The 26560-nt window shown below is 47.8% G+C and overlaps 1 protein-coding gene across 6 annotated transcripts in view; it reads left to right on the top strand.

The window, feature by feature from the left end:
- Positions 1–26560, top strand: part of SMARCA2 (SWI/SNF related, matrix associated, actin dependent regulator of chromatin, subfamily a, member 2) — a 168736-nt gene that overhangs the window by 74556 nt on the left and 67620 nt on the right. For all 6 annotated transcript variants that reach the window (XM_058657292.1, XM_058657291.1, XM_058657294.1 and 3 more), the window contains exons 20-26: positions 6610–6717; positions 7977–8063; positions 9743–9789; positions 11406–11572; positions 17391–17554; positions 21706–21933; positions 25533–25610. In XM_058657292.1, the coding sequence (XP_058513275.1) occupies positions 6610–6717; positions 7977–8063; positions 9743–9789; positions 11406–11572; positions 17391–17554; positions 21706–21933; positions 25533–25610 (879 nt within the window). The remainder of the gene's footprint in view (positions 1–6609; positions 6718–7976; positions 8064–9742; positions 9790–11405; positions 11573–17390; positions 17555–21705; positions 21934–25532; positions 25611–26560) is intronic.

Here is a 26560-nt window from a genome sequence, read left to right as displayed (position 1 = left end):
GTTTCCCTCCCTGAAATGACAAGGATACTTTGAAACAATGTGGAAGCGTGGAATTAGAGAAGAAAACAATTCATTTCAAAGTCTTATGCGCAATTGTTTTCCTGATGTGGCTTCTTTTTAAGACCCCCGCTCCTCTCTCTGAAAAATTCCCTTGTAAAACAGTTAGACCATATTTTAACGACTGCTTATCTTAAAAATGGTTGAAAGTGATTTTTTGGTTTTTTTGGTCTGATGAAACTAGAGAGAGAAAGGAAGATTGCAACATTTTCAACCGAATTGCCCGAAGCTGTTGAGCAGATTTTGTAAAATGAGGGCACTTGTAGAGCTTCATTTTGTTTAAACTTGGGATTCTCATGTTTCAAGTTACTGACTGCGTAGAGTTTCAGGGTTGCAGCCACGGGCAGAACTGCTCTGTTTGCCAGCCAAGCGAGAATTCTGCATTTGGAGAGCGCGGGGATATTCGTGTCATTACTGAAGGGCATGGAAAACATGCCGGGTTTCCCAGAAAGTGTATTCAGTCTTGGCTGTGTGTGACGTCGCCTGCCTCGTGGTCCTTGAGAATTAGAAATCCTGCAAATTGCAGGCAGATCCTCTAATTATTTTCAGACATGGTTTTTGTCCTGCACTGTGAACGTTAAGTTCCTACGTACATTTTGAATGGATTTTTGTTTTGTTTGTCTGTCTGTCTTGATGGAGCTGGCGTTTTCAGGGTCTTGCGGTATCCATTTATTTGAGCCTTATGCCGTGTGATTTGAGGTTAAATTTGGTAGAGTTTCACGATGTTCTCATCCCATCTTGGAACCACGCACACCTAGTTTCTGTTTGAGAGAGGGTGGTTGGCACCATGAGTTGCTTGTTGAGCCGGAGGTTCTTGAGTTTTGCTGGTGTTGTGTTGCATTTGGCGAGCCAGTTCTAAGGTTGTCTTGTCTTGTGTGATTGTACTTTTGCTGAGTGTGGAACTCGGGTGAGACAGATGGCTGCACCTGCTTATTTGTCGGTGGGAGCAGGCAAGATGGTGCACCGAAATTGATCACTTTGAGATTCTGAGCACTTAATCCTGTGTTCAAGAACAGAAGCAACGACTAAACAATAGAGCCGGTCTATACCAGGCTTGTCCCAGTGAAGATCTGGATGTCTGAGGAGCTTATTTCGCTGGTGCTTTCATCCTGGGGCTTTAGTACTGTTGGATTTTCTTCCTCCGGTCTTGGTTTTGGGTGACACTCTTTCTCTTCTGTTGCACACAAGTGAGACGATACACATGAGCAGCCAAGAGAAGGTTCATGCTCCCAAGACCTTTCAGCCCCAAACCATGGAACAGCAAAAACTACAGATCAAAAGGAGCTCACAAGGATTGAGCTCATGTAGAACTATCATGGCCATAGAGCAGTGACTAACTTTGTGAGCCTCTGCGACATACCAGGTGAAATTCCCCCTTTGCCCTAATCAAGCTTGAACAGCCTAGCCAGGGATTGGAGCTTTCTTGGCCAGCGGAATGCAAATTTCTCAGCCGGGTTGCAGTCTCATGGGGTTGGGTGGAGGTACCTCAGCTAAGATGGAGCCCAACTGAACATGGGGCCATGTCGCGTTCATGTCAATGGCATGAACTGTTATTTCAGTCCTAGGTAGAGCGGTGTCTGAATGGATTAATTGATGATGTGGTTACCATGAGCCACTCTCGAGTGTACTATTATGCTGCACTTCTGCATGCTGTAGAGATGGAATGCTAAGATTTTAATTTGTCCTGTGCTTGTTTTTGTTTCTTCCAAAGCAGTAGAAAGACTCATCATGTGTTTATTTCATAAAACTTGAAAAAGACAGAGAGGGAAGGCCTGAGTGCTGGTTCACTCTCTCTGATACCTGTAGCAACCCTGGGTCCCAACCCAGGGTGGGATGAGGCAAGGTGGGCAAAGCCAGAAATTCAAAGGCAAGTTTCCCATAGGAGTGGTAAAGGCCTCAACCCCTTGAGCCACCACTGTGGGTTCCCAGAATCTGCCTGAGCAGGGAGCTGGAGTCAGGAGCTGGAATTGGGAATGGAACCCAAGTCCTTTGGTACAGGAAGGAAACAGGTGTTCCAACATCTGGGCTAAATAATGCCTGCCTCTCGGGAGGACTGGCCACTGAAGAGAGATCTTTAGATTTATATATTCTTCGGAAAAGTGGGGTGACAGAGAGAGGCAGAGATGGGTTTTAGAAAACACACCACAAGTTGAAAGTGTGTCCTGCTCTAGGAAATACCACTGTAGAAAAACACAGACTTCAGCAGCCTGGGGCTTGTGGGGAGACACACTGCATCACAAAGGAATTCTTGGTTTTATGAAAATCTTTTTTTTTTTTTGTACAGTTTTTTTGTACATGTCAGCTGCCTGAGTAGCCAGGAATGACATTCAACTTTCAGCTAACTGACTAACTAAGATGTATGACTTTCTAGATTGTCGAAAGTTACGTATCCTGTATAAAAACACATCTGCATTCTTTACTACCAAGAACATGATGTGGAAACTTGAGTGTCATCTTGAAGTCTTCCAAAGCTTATACCCACAAACCAGTTACACAGGCACAAAGTATCCAGAAAGAAGGGATAGTGCAGAGTAAGAAGAGGTTAAATGCCTCCAGAGGAATGCTTCCCAAATCTTTCTGGAGAGGATAATCAGTACGAAAGTTTTGTTCTTCAAATTTACATGTGGTAAACTCCATTTTTTTTTTGACATATGGCTTTGTGAGTTTGGACCGATGCATTTCATTATGTTAACCCTACCCACCACCAAAATACAGGACATGGTATCACTTATCCCTTGTAAGTAGTTCCTCATTGTTGCCCCATTTTAGTCAAACTGTTTAGCCTCGTGTGACCTCTGATCCAGGATTTTGTCTCTTCCAGAGTGTTCTGCGGACTGAGTCAGGCACATTTGGCATCTGGTTCTTATCACTCAGTGTCTCCTGTTGGAGACACTTTCCAAGTTGTTGCACCCATCGCTGCTTGGTGTAACTTTATGCACAGTTCATTTAGCCCTTCAGTGGAGGGGAGGTCAGATGGCTGCTCGTTTTTGACAATTCTGGGTCGAGCGGCACATACGTGCTTTTCGCATGAACTCGGGCTTTGGTTTCAAAGCTCAGTGTGTTTGTTAACTGTGCTGAACATGTAGATGGTTTGCTAAATTCTCTGAGCCATTTGGTAGTCTGACCAGCAGTGTGTAAGGATTCCATTTCCTCCACTTTCTTGTCGGTGGTTGCTATTATCAAGGGCATCTACATGAAAATTGACTTTTTAACTCCCTGTTGAGATGATCTGTTCTGATTGTCTGCTCTCTTGTGTCCTCAAGAATTGGTTATATGTACAGTTGTGTATATCGATGGCTCAGTATGCTGAAATATATGTACACTGAATGAGATTCATTAAATCAGTCCCAGTTTTGGCATAATTTATAGAAGATGGATAACTTCTGTATTATGCATTTATAATGTTTAATATAATCATTCCTTTGTTCCTCTATCATGGTATAGATCCTAGAATCCAAGACTTTTATTAGCTGAGTCATGTTGTTTCATCATCTTGGGGGTGGACGTTTGGTGCTGTAGTTAAGCGCTTGGGAAGCCCATGTACATTATCAGAATGCGTAGGTGTGAGTCCCATCTCTATTTGAAAGTACAGTACATTACACTTAGTCCAAGTTCATTGCTCTGACAATGCATCATCACAGGAGGGACATTACAAGCAAAGATAGAAACTAGGACGATGGTTGAGTCCTTCTGCAGAGTTCGGTGTGAAGAGGCTGGGGCCCAACATTATCACCCAGTTGGGCTACTTGTAGCGACCATTTTGTTCAGGTACTAACATAAGAATACTTAGGAGATAATTATGTACCTAGGGTTGACCTTTTAACTTCACATAAATTATAAGCAAAAATAGTCCTAGTAATCCTCACCAGTCTCTTGTTGGGGGACTTCCTGTAAAAATGACAAAGATTTCATTAGCTTCAACAACCATGGAAACGTTAACTCTTATGCTGTACTCAGACGCCAGTTCTTTCTGTTTTTGGCGGGAGTGAACTCGGACCAAGTAGAATTGAATTTTCCCCCTTATTTTTAACATTTTTTTTTATTTACTTGAAAGGCAGAATTACAGAGAGAAAAAGAAAGGGAGAGACACAGACAAATGCATATGTGCATGCATACACACACACACACACACACACACACACACACACACAATCTTCCAATGGTTGATTCACTCCCCAAATGGCCACAATAGCCAGAGCTGGGCCAGACTAAAGCCAGGACCTTCCACTGGGTATATCATATGAGTGGCAGGGGCCCAAGTACTTTAGCTATCTTCTGCAACCTCCCCAGGCCCATCAGCAGAAAGCTGGATCTGCAGAAGACCAATGGGGACACAGACCAGAATCCATACAGCATGTTGTCATTGCAGGCAGTGGTTTTACCTGATGTGCCACAACTCCAGGCCCCTGTCCCCATTATCATAACATCTCTCACCTTGTCCCTGTAGGTCTGCATATCCAACTTCGAAGAGTTCATTGTGCCTCTTTTCATAGCTTCCACTTGCCTGCTCTGTGGTCTGTGCCGTACTCAGACCAAGTGGCAGGAGCAGGGGCTACCCCAGAATTAGCAGTGTTGGTGCGAGAGGCCAGCTGACTAGCTGTGGAACTGCCATCTATACAAACTGCATTCTGGCTTTGCAATGGAAGACTGTGTCAACTACATCCCAAGAATGAATGATCCAGGCAGTTCTGTGTTTTAGGGGAGGGGGCTCAAGTGGCTGTGAGTGCGTGTGGGAGGGGTACTTGCTGGCAACATACCGCAGTGCAGACGTATGTCAAAGCCACTACATAGAACTATATACATTTTGTTTTGGAAATCAGCCCTGTTGGTAGCTAAGAACCAGCGAGGTGTTTGTTGGTACCCATGTGCCAGTACCTGTGTCAGACAGTCAGCCCTGTGCCTGGAGCAGGCTGTGTAAGTCCTCCTGAGTAGCAACAGTTGGGACATGGCCATGAACAGACACCTGCCTCACCCAGAGCATCTCACTATCCCTTTAACTCACGTTTGGACTCCTTTGCCTCCTGCTCAGTGTGAGGCACTGTGAGTGAGTTTCCTTTTACCCGGGAACAGAGGTGTGACCACCAAACTGACACCTCGACACAGGGGTTAACATGGTCTGTCTTGAACATTGTTCCATTTCCTAGACACGAATGCAAGAAGGCTTGGAAGAGTTCATGGAAAACGTGTTTTATGAAAAACCAAAGTATGCCTAGACTTGAAAAAATGCCTTATACCATGATGATCTTTTAATTCAATTTTCCACACACTTTCTGAAGGACCTCCATATTAGCATGCGTGTGTCATTCACAAGTAGATACACAGACACCTGTTAAAAATACACAGCTCACCCAATCCTCCCAATCCAGGAATGCCACCCAAGGAGCTTCAAGGCCAGCCATTTGGAGGGAGAAACAAAATGGAGAGTTGGTGTTGACTGGTGGGATGAATGGCAGGGATCTGATGAAAGTCTTGGAGGCAGAGTAAGACTCAAAGAAAAGAGCTTAAGCACCAGGGCATCCTGAACAGGTGGTGGGGAAAACGCAACCACAGACACAAGACCTTGAAACCGTTTGGAAAGCTCTCAGAAACAAAACTCCACCAAGCCTAGTTGTAAAACTCACAGCTTCAGAGACTTTGTGTGTCTCACATCAGCTGCTCCCTGCTCCTGGGAGGGCGCAGTCCTCAGGTGTCTCCTCATCCCGGGAGTGGTGATCAGATCTCCCAGGCCCACTCACCTCTCTACTGAGAGTATGCAAGGGCATGGCTGCCATGTCCACATGGCATCATCACACATTGCTCCCACCTCCTGACCACCTCAGTCTCAGTAGTAGCTGACCAGTCAGAAGCAGGTTCAGGGTACTGGTCCCCATTCTGTATCTGCCAGCCACTAATGCACACAAAACAGCCATCAACCATCTTATGTTGCGGAAGGGGTGGCTGGTGAAGGTCAATGTCTGGCACAACTAGGATACAGGAAAATCTCCTTGCCCAGCTTCAGCGTGCAGCTTGAAAGTGGACTCCACCCGTTGCCCTCGCTGGTTTGCCTCTTATCATTTCCCCAAAGCAGAAGTGAATGATCAACTTCAGCCTCTTTCCAAACTCCTTTGAAGACTAGCCACATGTATCCATGTAAGGCATGTTTTTTTACAAAGGAGTATTATTAGCCAGTCACTGCCCTCCTTGCTTGCATGAAAAGCGGTATCGTTGGGAAGCAGGAGAAATACTAAAAGTACCTTGCGCCAAACATGCCATCAGCTACCTCTTAACTATGGAATGAATGGAGCCAAGAAATTTCTGGAAGCACGTCCCCAGCCTCAGTTTATGTGTAACCTTCTGAGTATGCCACCGGCATGAGGATGACTTTAATGACAGGATGGTAGCCCTCCCACCAAAGCTTTGCACTGGTCCAAGATGGCGGCACCAGGACGCCATCAGGCTACTGGGCATGACACCAGCGTTTGCCTGCCTGTCTCTGCAGCCTTCTTGAAGCAGGCACCGCATCCTTCTCACTCTCAACTGGCTCTCCTCTCTGCCCTGCCCGCGCCCCACCAGGTGGAGTACGTGATCAAATGTGACATGTCGGCCCTGCAGAAGATCCTCTACCGACACATGCAAGCCAAGGGGATCCTCCTCACAGACGGCTCGGAGAAAGATAAGAAGGTATGTGGGCGCAGGGAGGAAGGATACTGTAGCCCAGGGTGATGTGAGGTCTGCCCACAACCATGGCGTTGACGAGTCCCAAGACTAGTATCGATTGGTTGATGTGATTTTATTTCGTTTGTTGTTTTTAATTTTTAATTCGCTGTTGTAGGTGCCATAGGAAACCTCTTAACCTGCCTTGGGCAGGGAAGACAAAGAAGGAGTATATTTCTGCTGGCAGGAGAGTTAGTTGGGGCCGTACATGTCTGTTCTGCGGGAAATATCCCCTGCGTTCGTGTAGACAGACTTTCTGGGTTTAAAAATGCCTTTTCCCTCCCTGGGCAGCTGTGCCATACTGTGTCTTTGGGACACCTCCTTTTATCCAGGAGTAGACATGCATTCTGTAATGTATCGTCACTTCTCAGGATGCCAGTTTCCGTTATATAGTTCATGTATGAGGACATGTGTGTATTCATGTTTACCTAGATATTTGTTTTGTATTTTGCATGAAGGCTGTCTTAGAGAGAACATATGATATGAGTGCTTTTAAAAAAAAAAAAAAGATTTATTTGCAATTATTGGAAAGTCATACACAAAGAGGAGGAAAGAGAGAGAGGAAGATTTTTCTGTCTGCTGATTCACTCCCCAAGCAGCCGCATCAGCCAGGGCTTAGCCAAGCTGAAGCCAGGAGCCTGGAGTCTCTTCTGGATCTCCCATGCAGTTTGCAGGGTCCCAAGGCTTTGGACTGTCCTCGACTGCTTTCCCAGGCCATAAGCAGGGAACTGGTTGGGGAGCAGGGCTGCCAGGATACAAACCAGCACTCATACGGGCTCCTGGTGTGTTCAAGGCGAGGACTTCAGCTGCTAGGCTACTGCGCTGGGTCCTTTTATTTCACTGAACATGGTGGTCTCCAGTTGAGACCATTTTGTTGCAGATGATAGAATCTCATGCTTTTTATGGCTGTGTAGCCGCACATAGAACAGATGTACTACAGTTTATCTTTGGATGGGTGTCTAGAGTCCCATGTCTTCGTTATTCCTCCTATAAAATAAGGTTGCAGGCCACTTTCTCATAAGCAGATCTCATTTCACTGGGATGTATTCCCAAAAGTGGGACAGCTGGGTCAGAGGTAGATGAGTTTTCAGTTGTCTGGGCGCTCTTCATCCTGACTTCCGCAGCAGCCGCAGTAGTCTGCACTCCCACTCCCACTCCAACTGGCGAGTAGGGTACGTGACAAATGGATCATGCACTCTCCTTTTTCTCTTTCTCCTGGGCCGTAGGGGAAGGGAGGAGCCAAGACTCTGATGAACACCATTATGCAGCTCAGAAAGATCTGCAATCACCCGTACATGTTTCAGCATATTGAGGTAAGCCTGTGCTGAGTATAACCCGCCACCAAGAAACTCAAAGGGTGGGATCAGCTAGACATTCAGGTGAAATGAACAGACACGCTTTTCTGATTCCCGATTCCCATCCGGTACCAAGTCCCCGGGCATCTCGGATTTTATAGCCAAGCACTTAAAGCAGTGAGAATCTAGCATGTGAGAGACGGCTTGGCAGGTGGGCTCAGGTAACTATGGGAGAAGTCCTGAAATTGAATGTGGGAAGGGGAGTGTCGATCTGGCTTGGTTTTGATTGTCCTGAAGAAGCCAGACCCCTCAAGCATGTTGGGAAGGGAGTGCAGGGCGCCCTTTCATCTTCAGGCTTCTGGCTGGAGTGCCAGGAAGGGTAGAGAGCAGTTGGACAAGAAGCAGTTACATGTCCTCTGCAGTCTGCAGCCTTTACTGCTTAACTGGTGATCTGTAGAGAGATTCCGATTTGCAATAGTCTTAATGGTTTTCTGTACGTATTTTGAAAGGCAGAAAGAGAAGTCTGATAAATTTCCCATTTGTTGCTCCCCTCTCCAAATGTTAGTGATAGCCAGGCCTAAGTACAGGACCAAGAACTCCGTCTTGGTTTCCCAAGTGGATGGTAGGAACCCAAGTCCTTGGGGCTTCACCTAGCCCCTCCCAGAGTTGCTAGGAACAGGAAACTAGAATCAGGAATGGGGCCAGGAATCAAACCCAGCACTCGGGTATGGGGCGTGGGTGTCTGAGGCAGTGTTAGCTTTGACACCGGATGCTGTTATACTCCCAAAGTTTGGGGATCCTGTTCCTAGAGACCAGAGACCCATGGTCATGGCCATCACGTGCAGGTGCATCAGCCCTGGGCTTGCTGTGTCCGCCATACCAGCTTGTCTTCCCACTCAGTCATCCCAGAAGCCCAATCTCAAAGCTGCTTTCCTTACTGTCCTACTAGCTGGGGCCTTGAGACTGTAGAAAGAAGACAGGGTATTGAAGTGATGCGATATTGAGGATTACTGTGGTCCATGGATATATCCTATACCTGTGGTCTTCGCAGCCCTGTGCGGACAGGGAGGTGGCACTGAAACGTCAGGAATGCAGTTCCAGGAGTTGGAGTAGGCTGTCCTTCACTGTGCACCTGTGTTAGGTTGGCACCAGGGCAGCACCTTAAGGTCCAGAAGCCTCCCGCTTAGGATGCATGTGTTGAAGAGCGCAGCCTACAATAGAAGATCTGGTCCCCTGAGCTTACATTCACAGTTGACCAGCAAAGCAGGGAAACAGGGAAGGGAAGTGGCAGGTGGCTCTGTGTTCCCTGGGCATGCTTCATTTCCATAAAGTCAGAAGGCAGGAAACCCTCTGGAAAACCTCACTGGCTTAGTCCTGTGAATCAGCAGGGGACTACATGGGGAGGTTGGGGACTCAGAGTGGAAGTCACCGCCCGGGAGGGGTTACACAGAGGGCCTCGTTTGTAATAGGGGAGGGCAGGAAAATTCACAGGAAACTCACAGAACAACACTCCTGGTGCAACAAAAGTTCTGTACTCAGAGGTTCCAGAACATTCAACACAGATTCACTCATTGTTCTGGTTTTTGCTTGCTTGTTTGTTTTTCTGCAATCTTTCTCTAGAAATAAATGGGATGTATCGCCCTTGGGTTAATAATAGCAGTTTCATAAAGCACCATGTCTTGCTGCTTCTCTTGCAGGAATCCTTTGCTGAACACCTGGGCTACTCCAACGGAGTCATAAACGGGTAAGTCTCAAACATCTTGGTTTTTTTTCCCAAAGAGCTGTCGGTCCCACTTAGAAGCCAACTGGCTGCAGGGTTTCCTGTGCGCTGCCTCCTCACCCTCCTAGCTCCCCAGGGAGGGGCGGAAGGTGATGCCAGCATTGGCTCTTCATCAGCATCAATGATGCTTGTCTTAAGCAGGTGTCTACTTAAAGGACAGAGGTCTCATTCAGTAGAGTTGACAGTATCCCAGTGTTTTACGACTTGCTGAAACTTCAGTTTTGACTACTGTCATTGTTAGGATTTTATTTATCTGAAGCGCAGAGTTAGAGAGAGGGACAGGTGAGAGAGACAGAGAGAGAGAGAGAGAAAGAGAGAGAGAGAGAGATCCCAGCCACTGGTTTACTTGCCAAGTAGCTGCAACGACAAGTTTGGACCATGCCAAAGCCAAGAGCCTGGAACTTCATCCAGGTCTCCTGTGTGGATGGTAGGGCACCCCTTGAGCCATCTTCGAATGCTTTTCCTAAAACATACGTAAGGAGGGCACTGAATAGGTAGCAGGGCGACCGTGAGTCTGTCACTCTGAAATGGGATGCAAGGGGCAGACAGTGGTTTAACGAGCTTTGCCATAATGCTGCCATCCTACCCGCCGCCCCCCGCCCAATCCAACCCAGCCAGTGCATGGTCCCTGGCTCTCATGGGAAAAGATCCTTCAGAGCATATCACTGCTCCGATCAGAGTCATCAGTGGTTTGCCATTTGTAGGGGAGTCAGAAACACCGAGTGCAGCTAACAGAGCCACACAGAACCTCCTGCCATCCCCTCGTTCCAGAATCCACCACATACCTACATTTAAGCTACACTCATAATTTCTTGGTGCGGTGCCATCCACAGACTCCTTGCCCTCCATGGAATCTCCCCTTCACCACCCCAGAGCCACCCACAAGCACTCACTCATTTCCAGTCATTATGTCAGTTTAAGCCAAAATGCTCTGTCTTCAGGGAGCTGACCCCTGATACCTGACACAGGGGCTTGGCAAACTTTCTTCTGGGAAAGGCCACACCATCATGTTCTCCACTTGGGAGGCCCTGAGGTCTGTTATAGCCTGCCTACCTCTGGCTTGAAGGGCACAAAGGCAGCCAGGCAGTCCCTGGAAAGGAATCAACGTGGCTGCATTCCAGTAAAACTATATTTGCCAACCAGGTGGCAGGCCAGGGCCAGGAGGCTGCCAAGCCCTGCTGGTACCTCACATGTGGACAGGAGCTGTCTCACGATTGATAATTTGATGTGCTAAGTAGGGATTTAAAGAAATAGGACATATACACATGTGTGTGCGTGTGTGTGTGTGTGTGTGTGTGTGTTAGGGTTAAGAGAGACCAGGGATAAGGAGCGTAGAAGGATTTCCTTTTCTTCTTGGGATCTCTCATAAGATCCAGCATATATCATGCATGCTGCCCTTGTTTTTGGCTAAAGATTTTCATGGATTTGTAGCTGCTGTTCATCCCATCTCTCCAATCCACGTGTCCACGCAGTCCTTGGTAAATGTTGGCTATGTTCAGGGGACCTGGTGACACCAGATAGTTCAAGAGGGCAGCAGTCATCCTGTTTCTCTCTCTCTGTGTTGTATTTTTGGGGCTCAGGGCCGAGCTCTACCGGGCCTCAGGCAAGTTTGAGCTCCTCGATCGCATCCTGCCCAAACTGCGAGCGACCAATCACCGGGTGCTGCTTTTCTGCCAGATGACCTCGCTCATGACCATCATGGAGGACTATTTCGCCTTCCGCAACTTCCTTTACCTGCGCCTGGATGGTGAGTAGGGGAGCAAGTGCTCAGAGTCCTAATAAAAAGGAAGTGGGAGAGTGATGAAGGGATGACCTGCGGGGAAGGGTACAGTCGCTCTGCTCAGCAGGCTGGGCATCCTCAAGCTAACCTGGGCTCATTGGCACAGCTGTTCACCCTATGCACAGACCCACACACGTGCAAGTGGTGTGTCATGCCTGCTCTGAGGCTCGACAGATGGAACGCGACGACAGACCCCTGATGTGTTCTGCACGGAGGCGTTAGAGGTCAGGGCGCCTTTCTTCAGGAGCAGAGCGGTTGTTCGTTCTCTGGTTGCATTAATTGTCCTCGATCTTGTCTTTCCGCACAGAACATAGCCACCTGGCACACTGAGTAGAACTGTGGCTTTGTTAACTTCCTGGATGTTGCAGGCTCTGTGACCTTTTTGCCTTCTTTGAAAGGGTGGAATGTAAATACCACACCCTGAGATTTGGTCATCACATAGGAGTGGGACAAGATGGAGATCTAGGGATGGTGCCTGAATTCCTTTACGATTTGGGTCTGGGCTTTCATCCTATAGTATGGGCTAGATAATGCTTCCAGGGGGCGGTGTCTAGCTAGGGGAGTTCGTCTACAGCCACACCCTGGTACCAAACCCCTGTATGGGCGACTTCTTCATTGGGAGCCCTTCCTCCCGGCAAGGGAGGTTGCCGCCTCCTCCTCCTCCTCTTCCTCCCTGCTTTCACCTCTGCCCTGAGTGGTGGCCGGGGGGAGGGAGTTTGTTCCCTCATCCCCACCCATAGGTCTACAACCCCGTCAGGTGCCCTCCCTTAGCTTCCTCCTGTTACTTTGTGGAGCTCTGTGCTGATGCTGAACTCTTTGGCTCCCCGAGGACTCCAGCCTTCGAGTCCTCGAATCTGTCAAGCTGGTAAGAGGTGGTTTCCTTGGAAGAACTTGCTCTTCCTCACCAGCTTAAGACACTTCCTTGCATAGTCTGACCATTCACCGCTGTCAGTATTGTAATTCATAACTGCAGTGGTAATAACAGGCGACATCTACCGAGCACCTAGCACCTGTGGGATATTGGGCAAAGACATTGGTGAGCATTACGACTTTATCCTTGGCGACAAATAAGCTGCCATTGACCATTGTGCTAAGTACAATCTCCTGGCAAAGCAGGTGAAAAAAACGTACTTGCGAAAACTGCTTCCTGCTTGAAGTTCAGTGGTGTTGCCAATTAGCCCTGTCTTGGTAAACACAGCGAACTATACACCCGTTTCTAAAAACAGAAGTCGCTTCTCCAATGAAAGCGTTTGAAGCATGAGTTTAAACTTCTTTAACAAGTTTCAAAGCCACTGGTTGAGAAAGCCCAGCCGCTGGAGAGCAAAAGCCCCACCTGGCAGAGCTATGAGCTTTAGGTTACAGGAGATGGGCCAGCAGCACGCTCCCCGGTGCTAGGGATGGAACTGAGAACGGCACGCAGGTTCCTCTCCGCGCCCAGCACTAGCCTCTGTGTGACGGGTGGAGGGGCTGTGCCTGGTCCTTCTGTGTACACCATAGATAAACCGTCGTACATGCTTCCAGCCGCACCACCCCTCCACCCCAGGCTTCACCCAGCTGTTAACGGGACTTCAGATTTTCTCCTCTGAATTTGAATGTCTCAGATTTCGACTCTTGAAAGAACATGAAAATCACCTTGGCGAGGAGCGGAGCACATGCCCACCCCCAAGGGATGGCATAAAGGGATTTTGCCACCATTCCATGATAGTTTTCGTTCTCAACTGGAAAGGGGTTTTCGAGTGAGAACAAGTTAGTGCAGTTTTATCCCTGGAGAAGAGAATTTTCCAGAAGCAGCTGAAAGCGAATTAAAATGACCAAGCATGAAAGTCTGGCAGTGTGTTCCCTTCTGGCAAATTCTGTAATTTTCAATGCAATTGCCTCTGCTATTAATTGTGTTCTCATAGTTGATGATGTTCTACATCAAAGTCTAAACGACTGTGAAGCTGATGCGAGTCCTGAGCGTGTTAAATTCGGTGCCACCTGCAAGGTGACTTAGCCTGTGGGTTAACTCGCCCGTGGCCATGGGCAAAAGCAACACGGTGATCGGCAGAGGGCTTGCTTTCGAAATCTTTGATTGATGGCAGCCATGAGGTGGATTATGTTGGTCCATGTAATAAAAAATGCCTTGGCACCGCATGAAAAGCGTTTTTTTTTTTCTTCTTCTTCTTCTTTGTGCTCATCTTTAGAATTTGTCAGCTCTCCAGCTGCTTAGAGATTAAAGGCACCAATATATCGAGGTTGTGTGCGCTTAGCAACACAAGGCCGGGAAACCTGTTTGACCAAGGAATTTTGGATATTTCTTTTGGCTTTTACTGCTTTATTTTGCATGTGGAGTTCATTTCATTCCAAGGTGCCGTCTCCTCTAAGTGTTGATTGTGTGATTTTGTTTTCCCGGGCTGGCATGTGGGGCAGTACCCAACTCTTCTCCCTGCTGTGCTTTGGGGACCCTGATCACCCTCGGAGTGTGGAGTGTTCACGAGGGAGGCATTCTGGGACTGCTGGGAGGACAGTCGCTTCCTCTTATTCTTCAAGACTTCCCCCCCCCCCCCCGACGTCGCATGGACAGTCCTCGTGCCTTATGCTGCCGTCTGGTTTACTGGGAAGGAGGGATGTAAGGCATTCCAATAAAACCACGTTTACATTTTCAAAAAAAAAAAATCAGGAAGATCACGGGGATCTGCTGGAGATGGACAACTCGGAGCTGCTGCACATGCTGGAGTCCCCCGAGTCCCTTCGCTCCAAGGTGAACGAAGCTGTGGCAGTTCTGCAGGCTCATCATGCCAAGAAAGAAGCTGCCCAGAAGGTGGGCACTGTCGCTGCTGCTACCTCTTAGACGTGGAGAAACCAATTCAAAAAGCCAAATAACCCCTTGTGGAGTTCAGCTCAAAGTTTGAAGACTTCGTAGCTTGTCCTATGGACCTCAACACCAAGAACCACAAATTACAAATTTAATAGGTCATTTTGTATCAAAAGGTCAACTAATGAAGCACCTAGAATTTTTCAATTATATGACTCTATTCTCTGGGTTCTGCTTTGACCCAGATAGTGTGAACTTTTTTTTCTATTGTGGGTTTTGAATTTTTTTTCCCCCTACCCTGGAAATTGAATTTATTTGATGTACCTAAGTCTTATGTTTCTCAATAAAGAAAAATCTCCATAAAAAATTTTTTTTCTTTCCATTTGATCAAAGCTGTTGAACCTGTATGCTCATGAGTACATAGATGTGCTTTATATTACATGTCATCATATTTTTGAGCCCTTCTTCTCCCCCTCTTGATATAATTTTAAAGGTTTATTCATTTGGAAGAGTTAAAGAGAGGTGGGGAGAGACAGAGAGAGAGAGAGAGAGAAAGGTCTTCCATACACTGGTTTACTCGCTCAAACGGCTGGCATGGCGGTGGCTGGTCCAGCATGGAGCCAGGAGCTAAGAGCTGTTTTGTTAAGTCTCCCATGTGTTGGCAGGGGCCTGTGTACCTGTATCTTGAGCTACTTTCCCAGGTGACAAGTAGCATACTGGATCAGAGGTGGGGCATCTTGGAGTCTAAGTGGTACCCTGATGGGGTGCCATCACCCCACTCTGCCATGGCGTCAGCCCCATCTCCTCGATTCTCCTCCTCCTCCTCACCGCCAACCCCTGTGGCTCGAGAACCATTAGTGTATACAAGTTACTGTTAAAAAGTAACAATTTTAGGGCCAACAGCAGTAGCCTAGCGGCTAAAGTCCTCACTTTGCACGCTCTGGGATCCCATATGAGCATCAGTTTTAATCCTCCCATCCAGCTGCTTGCTTGTGGCCTGGGAAAGCAGTTAGGGGCGGCCCAAAGCCTTGGGACCCTGTATCCATGTGGGAGACCTGGAAGAGGCTCCAGGCTGCTCGCTTTGGATCGGCTCAGCTCCAGCCATTGCAGCTGCTCGGGGAGTGAATCAACGGATGGAAGATCTTCCCCTCTGTCTCTCTTCCTCTCTGTATATCTGATTTTCCAATCTAAAAAAAAAATCTTTTAAAAAAATAACCATGTAACTGAAAAGGTTTCCTGGTGACACAGACCATGTCTCTTGCTGGCACTCTCAGCAGGTGGCTCACCATGATCTCTGGACAATCTGAAAACAAAACAGAGCCATCCGTTTTGAAACATCACTGAATGAGGCACACGCAGTATTTCTTCCACCATGGATGAATTCCTGTAGTTACCATGGCAGGCGTTGACCAGTTCACTTAGTCTGAAATCTAGAAAATAAAAAGGGGCCCCAAAGGCTTCCTTCCTCATCTCTGTGCAGGGAAGTGAATTTTTTTTTATTCCTCCTACTCAGAGTATGTTATTTTTATTAAATGTGAAAAACAGGTGCCCATGTTTAGGAATTTGACCCATGCAGTAACTTGATTCCATTAGCCAGCGTCACTTAGCTGTTTTAATACCCTGGAATAAATTGCTGGTGTGTTTTATCCTTTAAAAATAAAAAAGACCAGCATGTAGAAAGAATGTTTGTCTAGCAGCCAGCCTGGGAATATCGTGTGACGTGTTTGTGTGTGTGTGTGTGTGTGTGTGTGTGTGTGTGTGTATTCCCAGCAGCCTAAGGCCTGTTTGGGAACCCTGCACATCTGTGCTTTTCTGGTGAGGTAGGTTCAGATGGAATTCTGGTGAGCTGGTTCCTCCCCCTTGCTTAAAGCATCTCATGACGTAGCCAGGTCCAGGTTAGGTGTGGTTGAGGGGCTAAAGTGGAATGTAGGGGTTCAGCCCTGAATTTGGAAGTTCAGGATACTTGGCATATCCACCGATCTGAACCCTTCGGAGATCCCCATGGGGAGAACCCCGAGAAGTATAGCACCCTGTTCTGCTGGATTGTAGCATCTTCTGAATGCTAGCAGGTGAAGCTTGAGACCAGGGTCCTTGGATGTTTGTAGATGTTTGTGGCCTGGGTGTCCTTAGCAGGGATCACGATGTACCAGCCAGATGGTGCTTAGAACAATCCAGTAATGCCCAGGCACCACCTTGCCTTTTGTTCGCCATCCTCTGGGTGTAAATGAGTCTCTAATGCCTATTGGCATGTTGCCCTAAGTCATTTTGGCCATTAGTATCGTCACAGCTGTGTGCATACGGGTGAGTTTCAGACGTTATGCGGTGTTTTCAAGCTCAGAAGTACTAAGTCCAGGGAAATGTTTTCATTCAGTCTGAGGGTTGAGTGAGAGTGGCGCAAAATTTATAAAGTTGCAAACAAACGTGCCTGGTCAGACACATTTAAGCCTTTGCTTGCATGTTCTGTCTGTCTCTCTCCTCCCTCCTCTCTCTCTCTTTTTTCATTGCAAAATATTCAGATTTGTTTTTTTTAAAAAAGACGTATTTTATTTTTGTTAGAAAGATATACAGAAAGGAGGAGAGACAGAGAGTCTTCCATCTGTTGATTCACTCCCCAAGTGACCACAATGGCCGGAGCTGCACTGATCCAAACCCAGAAGGCTGGAGCCTCTTCCGGGTCTCCCACGCAGGTGCAGGGTTCCAAGGCTTTGGGCCATCCTCAACTGCTTTCTCAGGCCACAAGCAGGGAGCTGGATGGGAAGCAGGGCCCATATGGGATCCCGCACATACAAGGCAAGAACTTTAGCCACTAGACTATAATGCCAGGTCCTTAGATTTCTTTTGAAAGGGTATCAAAGCCCTCGGGATCACTTGGCCCACGTTGAGATGGGCCTGGGTGTCTTGCTTCTGGAAGGCCATCTCTTGCCCTCATTCCATACCTTTCTGAGGCAGAAGTTCATTGGCAAATTTTATTTTTCTGATCCCCCCCCCCAGGCACTACCAAGTCTGAAGATCGTGCCGCGCTGCTGAAGAAATTCAATGAGCCTGGGTCCCAGTATTTCATCTTCTTGCTGAGCACCCGTGCAGGAGGCTTGGGTTTAAACCTGCAGGCAGCTGACACAGTGGTCATCTTCGACAGTGACTGGAACCCTCACCAGGTCTGTGAGTCGGCCTCGGGTGCCCCCTTCATAGGAGTCAGGGCATGCGCACAGTGGCGGTGGCACATGAAGAGCAGGGTGGCCATGTTCCAACATATAAGTGGTCTTGGCAATCAGTGTGATGCTTGTCTTGTGTCCCTTTGGCCCAGATGTCTCAGTGTCATAGACATACCTCTTTATAACAACCCCCCCCCCAGAAAAAAAAAAAACCTCAGTTCCTGTTTAGTCTCAAACCTACAGGGGATCCTCTAAGGGGTTTCCCTTTGAGCAAAATGTATTTGGTGAATGACAAATAGCGCGTGCATTTTTCAATTCTTTTTTCAATATATATGTTATTTTAGAAACACAGATTCAAGAGATGCAGAGAGAGAGATCTTGCAGCTTGTCTATTCATTCACTCAATGGTTGCAACGACCGGGGCTGAGCCAGGCCCAAGTCGGAGTAGGTTGGAACGCCAACCGGGCATCCCACATGGGTGGCAGGGTTCGAAACACTTGCACCATCTCCTGCTGCCTTTCCAACCAAGTGCCTTAGCAGGGACCCCAGGAAGCACTCCGCCAAGAGATGCCAGCCTTACAGGCAAGCAGCCTAGCTTACAGGGCCACGGCATTTTGTTCCATTTTGGTGGCCACCCTAAAAGGTAGTGGAGACTCTTCTTTGTGTCTTGCTGGTCAAGTGAACGGTGATCTTAGAGCTCAGAACACTTCTCAAAGTTACAACGTCAGTGGATGAAAGTGAACCTTTCATTCTGTGTCTTTCGTTTAAAAATCATTAGCAGAGAAAATCATCTATTAAGTGTTATTGTAAATTCTTTCAGATAGGTAAGGAATGCTTGGATGATTTAACCAGCCAACCGACTCTAAGCGCGGTTGCCTGATGGCACAGGTTTACAAATTACAAAGAGGCAGTGCACCTGCCCATGAAATGCCAGGTAGAAGGGCCCTTTATCAGGATATGATTCCTGTGGGCATCACAAGGGACATCCCAGGCACTGTGTCACCATGCTGTTCCTCCACAAACTTTCTGAAGTTTGTTGCTCCTCAAATGCTAGGTGCATGGTAGCAAGGGCCCAAGCACAAGATTCAAACCCACAGTCAGACACGTCTGAATCCTGCCGCCTGCGGTACCAACATCCCATCTCACAATGCCTGGGTAAAGGCCCAGCTCTGCTTCCTACTCAGCTCCCTGCTGTTGGGCCCAGGAGGCTTGGGTACCTGCCTCGCACGTAGTAATACTTGTAGTAACAAGTATTTTCCGTGAACTTGTGGTAGACCTAGCATATACATTGCACAGATCCAAAATGAAAGCATCTCTTCTCATCGTATTAGTATCAGCGTGTGCGGAACAGACTGTTCTGAGAATTCAGAACCATGTTGAGTCCATTAAAGCAGAGAGATGGAACAGGAGTGTTGACATTTCTAGCAGATTCAAGAGAGAAGCCTGGAAGTTTCTAAGTTAGGAGATCTTACCTTGAAGCCAAGATATGACTCAGTAATGTGGAAGCAGCGGTGACATCCAGCAGACTTACCCACCTGTTGGTTAGGAATACAAGACTGGGTGCCCCTGCATGTTTTTTGATAGCCCCATGGAGCGAAAGGCTGTGTGGCTATCACACAAGAGTTGCTCAATCACCGACTTCCTTCAGAGGCCCTCTTGTCTTCTGGTTCCTTGCTAGTCACACCTGCATGGTGCTGAAGAAGACAAGGACCATTGAGTAGTACATTCGAGAATTGCAGCCTTCAATCCCCTCAGTGTGATGTTCTCTGAACCCCTTCTTTTTGCCTCGGGGATTCCCACACTCACATTCCATGGAGTCCCACAGCCTAGAGATGCAGACTTGGCAAAGATCTCTGGACCATCTTGAATGCCCACACGCTGTCCACCAGAGTACGGAAATTACACCAAGCACCCAAGGATCCAAGAATATCAGATCCCCTTAGCCTATTAGCCTCGTCTGCTGCCTCCTCGCTTGACCAGTCCTGCCGACCCCTGCATTGGGTGTTTGGGTTCTTTCCTTTCATGTGGGTGTGGTGGAGATCTGTTTTGTAGCTTTATAAATATCTCCTAGGTAGGACTCAGCACACTACAACCCATGTGTCCCAGCACCTGTTTTTATAATGTCTGCAAAGTTGGCTTCCACATCTCAGGACGTAAATATGATATGAAAGGAAAGAAGGAGATGCCAGCCTTCAAGTGAGCCTTGCTGTTGGGGTGTTAGGCCCAGCTCAGAGAACCTAGAATAGGTAGTATTGGACCCAAGAGAGAAGCACGCTGCTGAGCCTCATTCCAGGAAGTGATGATGCTGATGTTGATGGGTTGAGAGACATGATTGTACCATCCACTTCCAGGGGGATATTTATGGCTTCCCCCCCCCCACCCTTTGGGTCTTAATTCTCCACCTGACTTTCTCCTCTCTGGAGATTTCTAACTCGGATAGCCTCCAGTTGGTGTTCCTGGCTGCAGCTTTTACATTCACACAATCAGATACCTTCTAGGAAAGACTCAGGCCTCGCAAGCCATTTAATTGTCTTTTTATTTTTTTAAGTCCCTGTAGCAGCAATAAATCCTGGGATTTTTCCAGGTGATCAGGAAACATGTGCTCAAGAAGGTGTGGCCCCAGCTGTCAATCATCAGCTGTGTGCAGGCTACAGTGCTGCAGAAGCAGGATCCAGGGGATGACCCCGGCCTTGGCAGTCATCTGCAGGCTTACACGGGGCGCCCATGTCAGCGACTCGTTAGCCCTGGCCAGATACCCATTTCCCTGGGCTCCACTGCATTACTGCAGCATACCAAGAGGTTGTGATCGTGTGGCTATAAAATCAGATGGCTTTGCCTCGTAGATTTATGGAGGCTTTTATTTGAACACGTTGACTTTTTGTAAGAGTAATAGGCTTAAAAAGTTAGAAGCATCGTTAAGCTCCCTGTAAGCACAAGGAAGAGAACCAAGGGACACTGCTACTCTTGCCCCATGAGGAAATGGATATTGTTGGCATTTTTCTTGAGAAGATGAACCTGTGCATGTAAGACCACAGCACGCGTTCTCATCTATAACTTGTCTTTTTTTTAGTCTAGCTGCTGATTTTCCAATCTTCTACAAGGCGATGCTGAGAGTATGCTGTGCCCTGCATGTATAGGACACCATACTAAGCAACCTGTTCTCTTTGAATGCTTTCCTCTGATTTTTAAAAAGCCGTTGTAAACAAGTAATCCAAAGAGGGCACATCCCATACTCCAAGCCTTTGGCCAGTCTCGCTCGTGACTATTTCTTTAGCATCAGTTTTTCTGACATTCTTCTAAGCTAAAGATGTATTTGCAAGGAAAGCTAGAGAGTTTGTTCTAGCTTTCACTCACTGGTTCACTCCCCAAATGGCCACAACAGAGAGGACTCAGCCAGGCAGGCTATATGGAACCAGAAACTCCATTGAGGTCTCCACATGCATAGAGGGGCCCGATTGGGCCATCCTCCATTGCTTTCCCAGGAGCGTTAACTGGGAACCGGATGGCAGTTGAACAACCAGGATTCCATACCAGTATCACAGGTGATGGATTAGCCTTGCTATGCCACAATGCCAGATCCCCCCTGCCTTCCCTAACCCTTTACCCAGAAGAACATTTTGAGGCTGTATTTCAAAACCTGGATTGGGAGCGGGTGCTGTGGCACAGCAAGTTAAGCCACCGCCTGCGGTGTCAGCATCCCATACAGACACCAGTGCAAGTCCTGGCTGCTCCACTCCCACTAATGGCTCTGAGAAAGCAGCAAAAGATAGCGTAGGTGCTTGGGCCTCTGCACCCACATAGGAGCTCCGCATGAAGCCCCTGGCTGCTGACTTTATCCTGGGCCAAGCCTGGCTGTCGCAGCCCTCTGAAGAGTGAATAAGCAGATAGGAGATCTCAGTGTCTTTCTGCCTTTCAAATAAATTAGTCTTTTTTTTTTTTTTAAAAAAAAAGCAGGTTACATTTTATTTGACTTGAACCCAAGTTTCCTTCAACAAGGAATGAGCTTGACTCTTTCAAAGGAAGGAAGCTATAGATTTGGAGAACATATCCACAGCCTTAACCTTACTATCAGGATGTGTTTAGGGCTCCCCTGACCCCTGGGTGGTCCTCACTGACCCCTGGGTGGTCCTCACAGTGCTTGTTCTCGCCCACAGGACCTGCAGGCACAGGACCGGGCCCACCGCATTGGCCAGCAGAACGAGGTCCGGGTGCTGCGACTGTGTACCGTCAACAGCGTGGAAGAGAAGATCCTGGCGGCGGCCAAGTACAAGCTCAATGTCGACCAGAAGGTTATTCAGGCGGGCATGTTCGATCAGAAGTCCTCCAGCCACGAGCGCAGGGCCTTCCTGCAGGCCATCCTGGAGCACGAAGAGGAGAACGAGGTATCTCAGGGAACCATGGCGTTGGAAATCCAACCACCAACCACCCTGCCCATGCCTGCCTCTCCTCCTTGGGGGAAGCCACCTGCCTGCTTAGTTGTGTTGTAAATGCTGCCTCCTGTAGAGCAGATGTGGAGCTGCAGAGAAACCACTTGGAGACCTAACAGTGGAATGATGCTAACGTCCAAAGGTCCCTCCTAGCTGTTTTCTGACCTTCACCTTTCCTTACAAATTTCCCTCAAAAGCATTGGGACCAAGGTCCTAGTGCGGTAGCCTAGCGGCTAAAGACCTCACTTTGAGCACTCCGGGATCCTATATGGGCTTCGGTTCTAATTCCGGAAGCCCCACTTCCCATCCAGCTCCCTGCTTGTGGCCTGGGAAAGCAGTTGAGGACGGCCCAAAGCCTTGGCACCCTGCACTTGCGTGGGAGACCCGGAAGAGACTCCTGGCTCCTGGCTTCAGTTTGACTTAAGCTCCAGACATTGTGGCCACTTGGGGAGTGAATCAGCAGATGGAAGATCTTCCTCTCTGTCTCCCCTCCTCTCTGTATGTTTGATGACCCAATAAAAATAAAATAAATCTTTAAAAAAAATGCTTTAGGAGCAAAGACTGAGAGCAAAAGAAAAAAAGGAAGTGAAACCTTGAACAAAGCAAGTGACCCAGTCACTCCTTCCTGGCTAAGATTATACATCAAGCTTCCTTTAGGGAAAACTTTAAGAAGTCTTTGGTTTGTTTTTACTGTGTATACTTTTTGGTTGCTAATTTTTGGTAATTTTTATCCTAAATACGCATTCCAAAAAAAAAAATGGGAATTGAAATAAATTTAAGAAGCATTTATCGAGTCTAGAAAATAATTAGTACCAGTTTTTCCCTGAAAACTGGCTGGATGAGCACAGATTTGGTTTTGGGTACCCATACTGAGGAATTGAAGCATCCTTTTCCCTTACCTATCTGTGCTGAATTTGTTCTTATTGCACATTCCTGCTATAATTCCATTTGGCCTTACATAAGAGGCGTGTTTTTAAAAGCCTTCTCTAAATGACAAGCCTACATCTTTTCAAAGCATTTTGTTTTCCCTAAAGTGAATCTACAGATGAAACAGAGCTAGATATTTAAAGGAATCACACAAGTGGAAGGGAGTTTTTGTTTTTATGCCTCCTAATTGTTGGCCTTACATAACTGATGAGTTGGTGGAGAGCGTGTCACGAAGATGATGAAAAAATATCTAAACGCAAGGTGCACTCACACATCCACGCTCATGTTCAAATTTTTGGTGTCAGAGTTGGTGTTGTGGCAGAGCAGTTAAGCTACCACTTGTTGTAGTGCCCGTATCCCATATGGGTGCAGCCCTGGCCACTCTGCATTCTTTTTTTTTGTTTGTTTGTTCTTTATTTGATTTTTATTTGAAAGTCAAAAGTGACAGAGAGAAGAGGAGACACAGAGAGGGAGATCTTCCATCTGCTGTTTCGTTCCCCTAAGTGGTCATAACAGCATAGCTGAGCCAATGCAAAGCCAGGAAGCCCAGAGCTTCTTCCAGGTCATCCAGGTTGATGCAAGGACCTGACCCATCCTCTATTGCTTTCCCAGACCACAAGGAGGAAGCTGGATTGGAAGTGGAGCAGCCGGGACTTGAACCAGCATCCATATGGGATACTGGCACCACAGGCGGAGGCTTAGCTTGCTGTGCCGTGGTGCCAGCCCTTAGCTGCTCTGCTTTCAATCCGGCTCCCTACTGATGTCCCTGAAGGCCTGCTGCCCCTACAGGGTACCTGGGTAGACTTCAGGTGTTCCCAACTTCTCACCGGCCCAGCCCCAGCCTTTGCTATCATCTGTGGAGTGACCCAACGGGTGGAATGATCCATTTCTCTCTGTCACCCCGGCTTTCAAATAACATTTCTTAATAACATTGATATCAAGTGGCACAAACGTACTTGATACTTTTTAAGATATATTGTCAGGACATCTTGATGGGTGCTCACGCACTGGTACATTTTAAAAGAATCAATAGCATGGGCAATCTTGCATCGATGAAGCAGATGCGGGCAGCGGTTGACGCCCCAGGAAATGCCAGGGCACGGAGAACCTAGAACCGTTTTGGTGCCAGCTTCCCAGCGCATCGGGCTGTCTGAAGGCTGGGCCACTGTAGGTAGGCAGGCAGGATTCCTGCCCCATTTGTAAGAGAATCTTCAGCTCAGGCCTGGGGACTGCTAATTCCCCCCCATCGTACTCATGGAGGTGTTGAGAGAGTCTTGTGCAGTGCTAGAGAGAGGGTGGACAGATGTTGCATCTGCGTCCTCGGGGCGGGGATGGGGAATGCAGGAGCCCACAGCCATCAAGTTTGCGTCCAAGTCAGAAGAAATGCGATATGGGAATCAACTGACTTTGATCAGGCTGGAGGTGAGCTAGGACAGAAGGTTTTTTAGGAGTAGTTATTTTCTTGACTCATAGGGTTGGTGCCTTTTTTTTTCCTTCACTGTATTGGATTGCATTCATTTCTCACACTTACTAAGTTCCTACAGTGCGTTGAGACATTATTTTGGGAACTGACATGTGCGTCTGATTTAAACACTGGTGCATTCAACTCTGGTTAAAACTCGTTGCCTCGCTCAGAGAGTCTGAGCGGTGGGACTGGCCTGTGTTTCTCCCCTGTCCCTTACGGGGGCACTGAAGCCCCTCCATTGGCTGTTTAGGAAGACCCTGCTCAGCATCTAAAAAAAAAAAATTATTTGTGAAAGCTTAGCTGTGTAGTAGGTACACAACTTTGACGACCTTATCCGCAACCCCCGAGCGTAGAATTTACAGGACAACATTTCTGGAAAACTTGAGATCTGTTGGTTCCTCCCAAGGAGTTAGAGAGATGATATGCATTTGTGTCACACCATATCAATGAAAAATGTTGCCCTTCCTGTGTTTGCGTTCTCTGTTTCATATATATTACTCTACTGGAGTTTAGTTTTGAGGTGGTTCTTTTTTTTTTTTTTTTAACATTGCTGATACATTTTGGATTATCTTACCCAAAGTTCTAATTATGGACAGTAATCCTGCCCTCCGCGATCCACTGCTTCAACATAGCTAAAGAGTGTGTGTGTGTGTGTGTGTGTGTGTGTGTTTGTGCTTGCTTTGAGCCTGCACAGCATGTTTTGTATCTCAAGCTTTTTTGTTAAACCTGTGGAAATAAGCATTTATACCCGGGATAAACTGAAAGTCACTTTCCTCATGGGAAATACGCGCCCCCCACCCCATAAAGTGTACCTCACACTCATTCGTCAAGGAGGTTGTCAAGGCAGGGAGACACTAAAGAACTCGCTGTAGATGAACAGAAACACAGGTGGTGTAGGGACATAGCGCACTTCCTTCGAAGATGGGTTTGGCTCCAGGAGCATGCTCTGAAGAGCTTGCCATCCTTAGGGGGCGAGAGCTGGGGGTGAGTTACCCCTTGACCTTTTCCTTCTGGCTTGCAATATGGGAATCCCCTTCCCCCCCCCCCCCGCCAGCCCGCTTCTGGTCCTGGTGTAGAGGTCAGGTTCATCCTACTTGTTTGTACCTGGTCCCAGTGGTCCAGCCTCATGACTAAAGCCTGTTGGTTTGTTCTGCGTTTTCAGGAGGAAGATGAAGTGCCAGACGATGAGACTCTGAACCAGATGATCGCCCGGCGAGAGGAGGAATTCGACCTTTTTATGGTAATGTGGCAGAGACTCCTGCAAGCCAGAGCCGCGTTTGTCCCCCCTCCTGTGCGTGTGAACCGAGGTGCCCGGAGCCTGCATGTCCCCTGGCAGAGCTCCGTTGCTAAAGCCCATGCCTTTTTCTCAGCTCGGAGGCTGTGGAACGGCTAGAGTTAGCCTGCAGCCTATTTTGTTTGGCCCACGCAACGGTTTTTTTTTTTTTTCCAGCCTGTTTATATCCCTTGCCAATGCAGAAAAGCATCCTGATTTCTGGCTGCTTGGGAGAAACAAGATGGGGGCAATTAGCCAGGCCCACATCTCTGTGTGGAAACCGTTGGCCGGAGCTGAGACGCCAGCTGTGCCTTCTGGACAAGGCCATGTGGTCAAGTTTTCCATCGACGGCCCCCTCCCTGCTTCTCATCCCCAGCCAGCTCAGTCAGGAAACCTGCCAGGCTCCCTTAAGTGTTTCTGTGTACAGATGCCCCTGAGTGTTCTCGCTGGAGCGGAACCAGTGTTCTTCCTTGCAGGGCCGGTGAACGGCAATGAACGTAACGCGGTTGTGTCTCTTCCATAGCTGCGGGAGTCTGCAGGTGCATTAGCAGGCTTCGCTTAAAAAAAGCAGAGCCAGTTGGATTTCCCTGGTCCAAACTGGGTGTTAAGGAGCCTTGGCATTTGAAGATTCAGCGTTCTTTCTTTTCATCTCAGTGCTGAGTAATCCTTAGCATCTGTAATTTCACTGAGGTTGACTTTATGTATGAGGCTTGCTGCAAGCCGGTGGTTCCGGGGATTAAGCCCTTGGACCAGAGAGATGTGCTGACTGTGGGTAGACCCTTGGGGATGTTGTGTGTGCTTCAGGCAACTGCTGTCATGATTTGGTTTGCCTTTGCATCCCCTGGCACATAGTAACTGCTCATTATTCAGTGTGCGGATGGTGCTGCTCAGACTGTGTGAAGATGGCAAGAGGGATC

This window comes from Ochotona princeps, chromosome 31 (assembly GCF_030435755.1).
Source record: "Ochotona princeps isolate mOchPri1 chromosome 31, mOchPri1.hap1, whole genome shotgun sequence".
Classification (NCBI taxonomy): domain Eukaryota; kingdom Metazoa; phylum Chordata; class Mammalia; order Lagomorpha; family Ochotonidae; genus Ochotona; species Ochotona princeps.
This window is presented reverse-complemented; position numbering and strand designations above follow the sequence as displayed.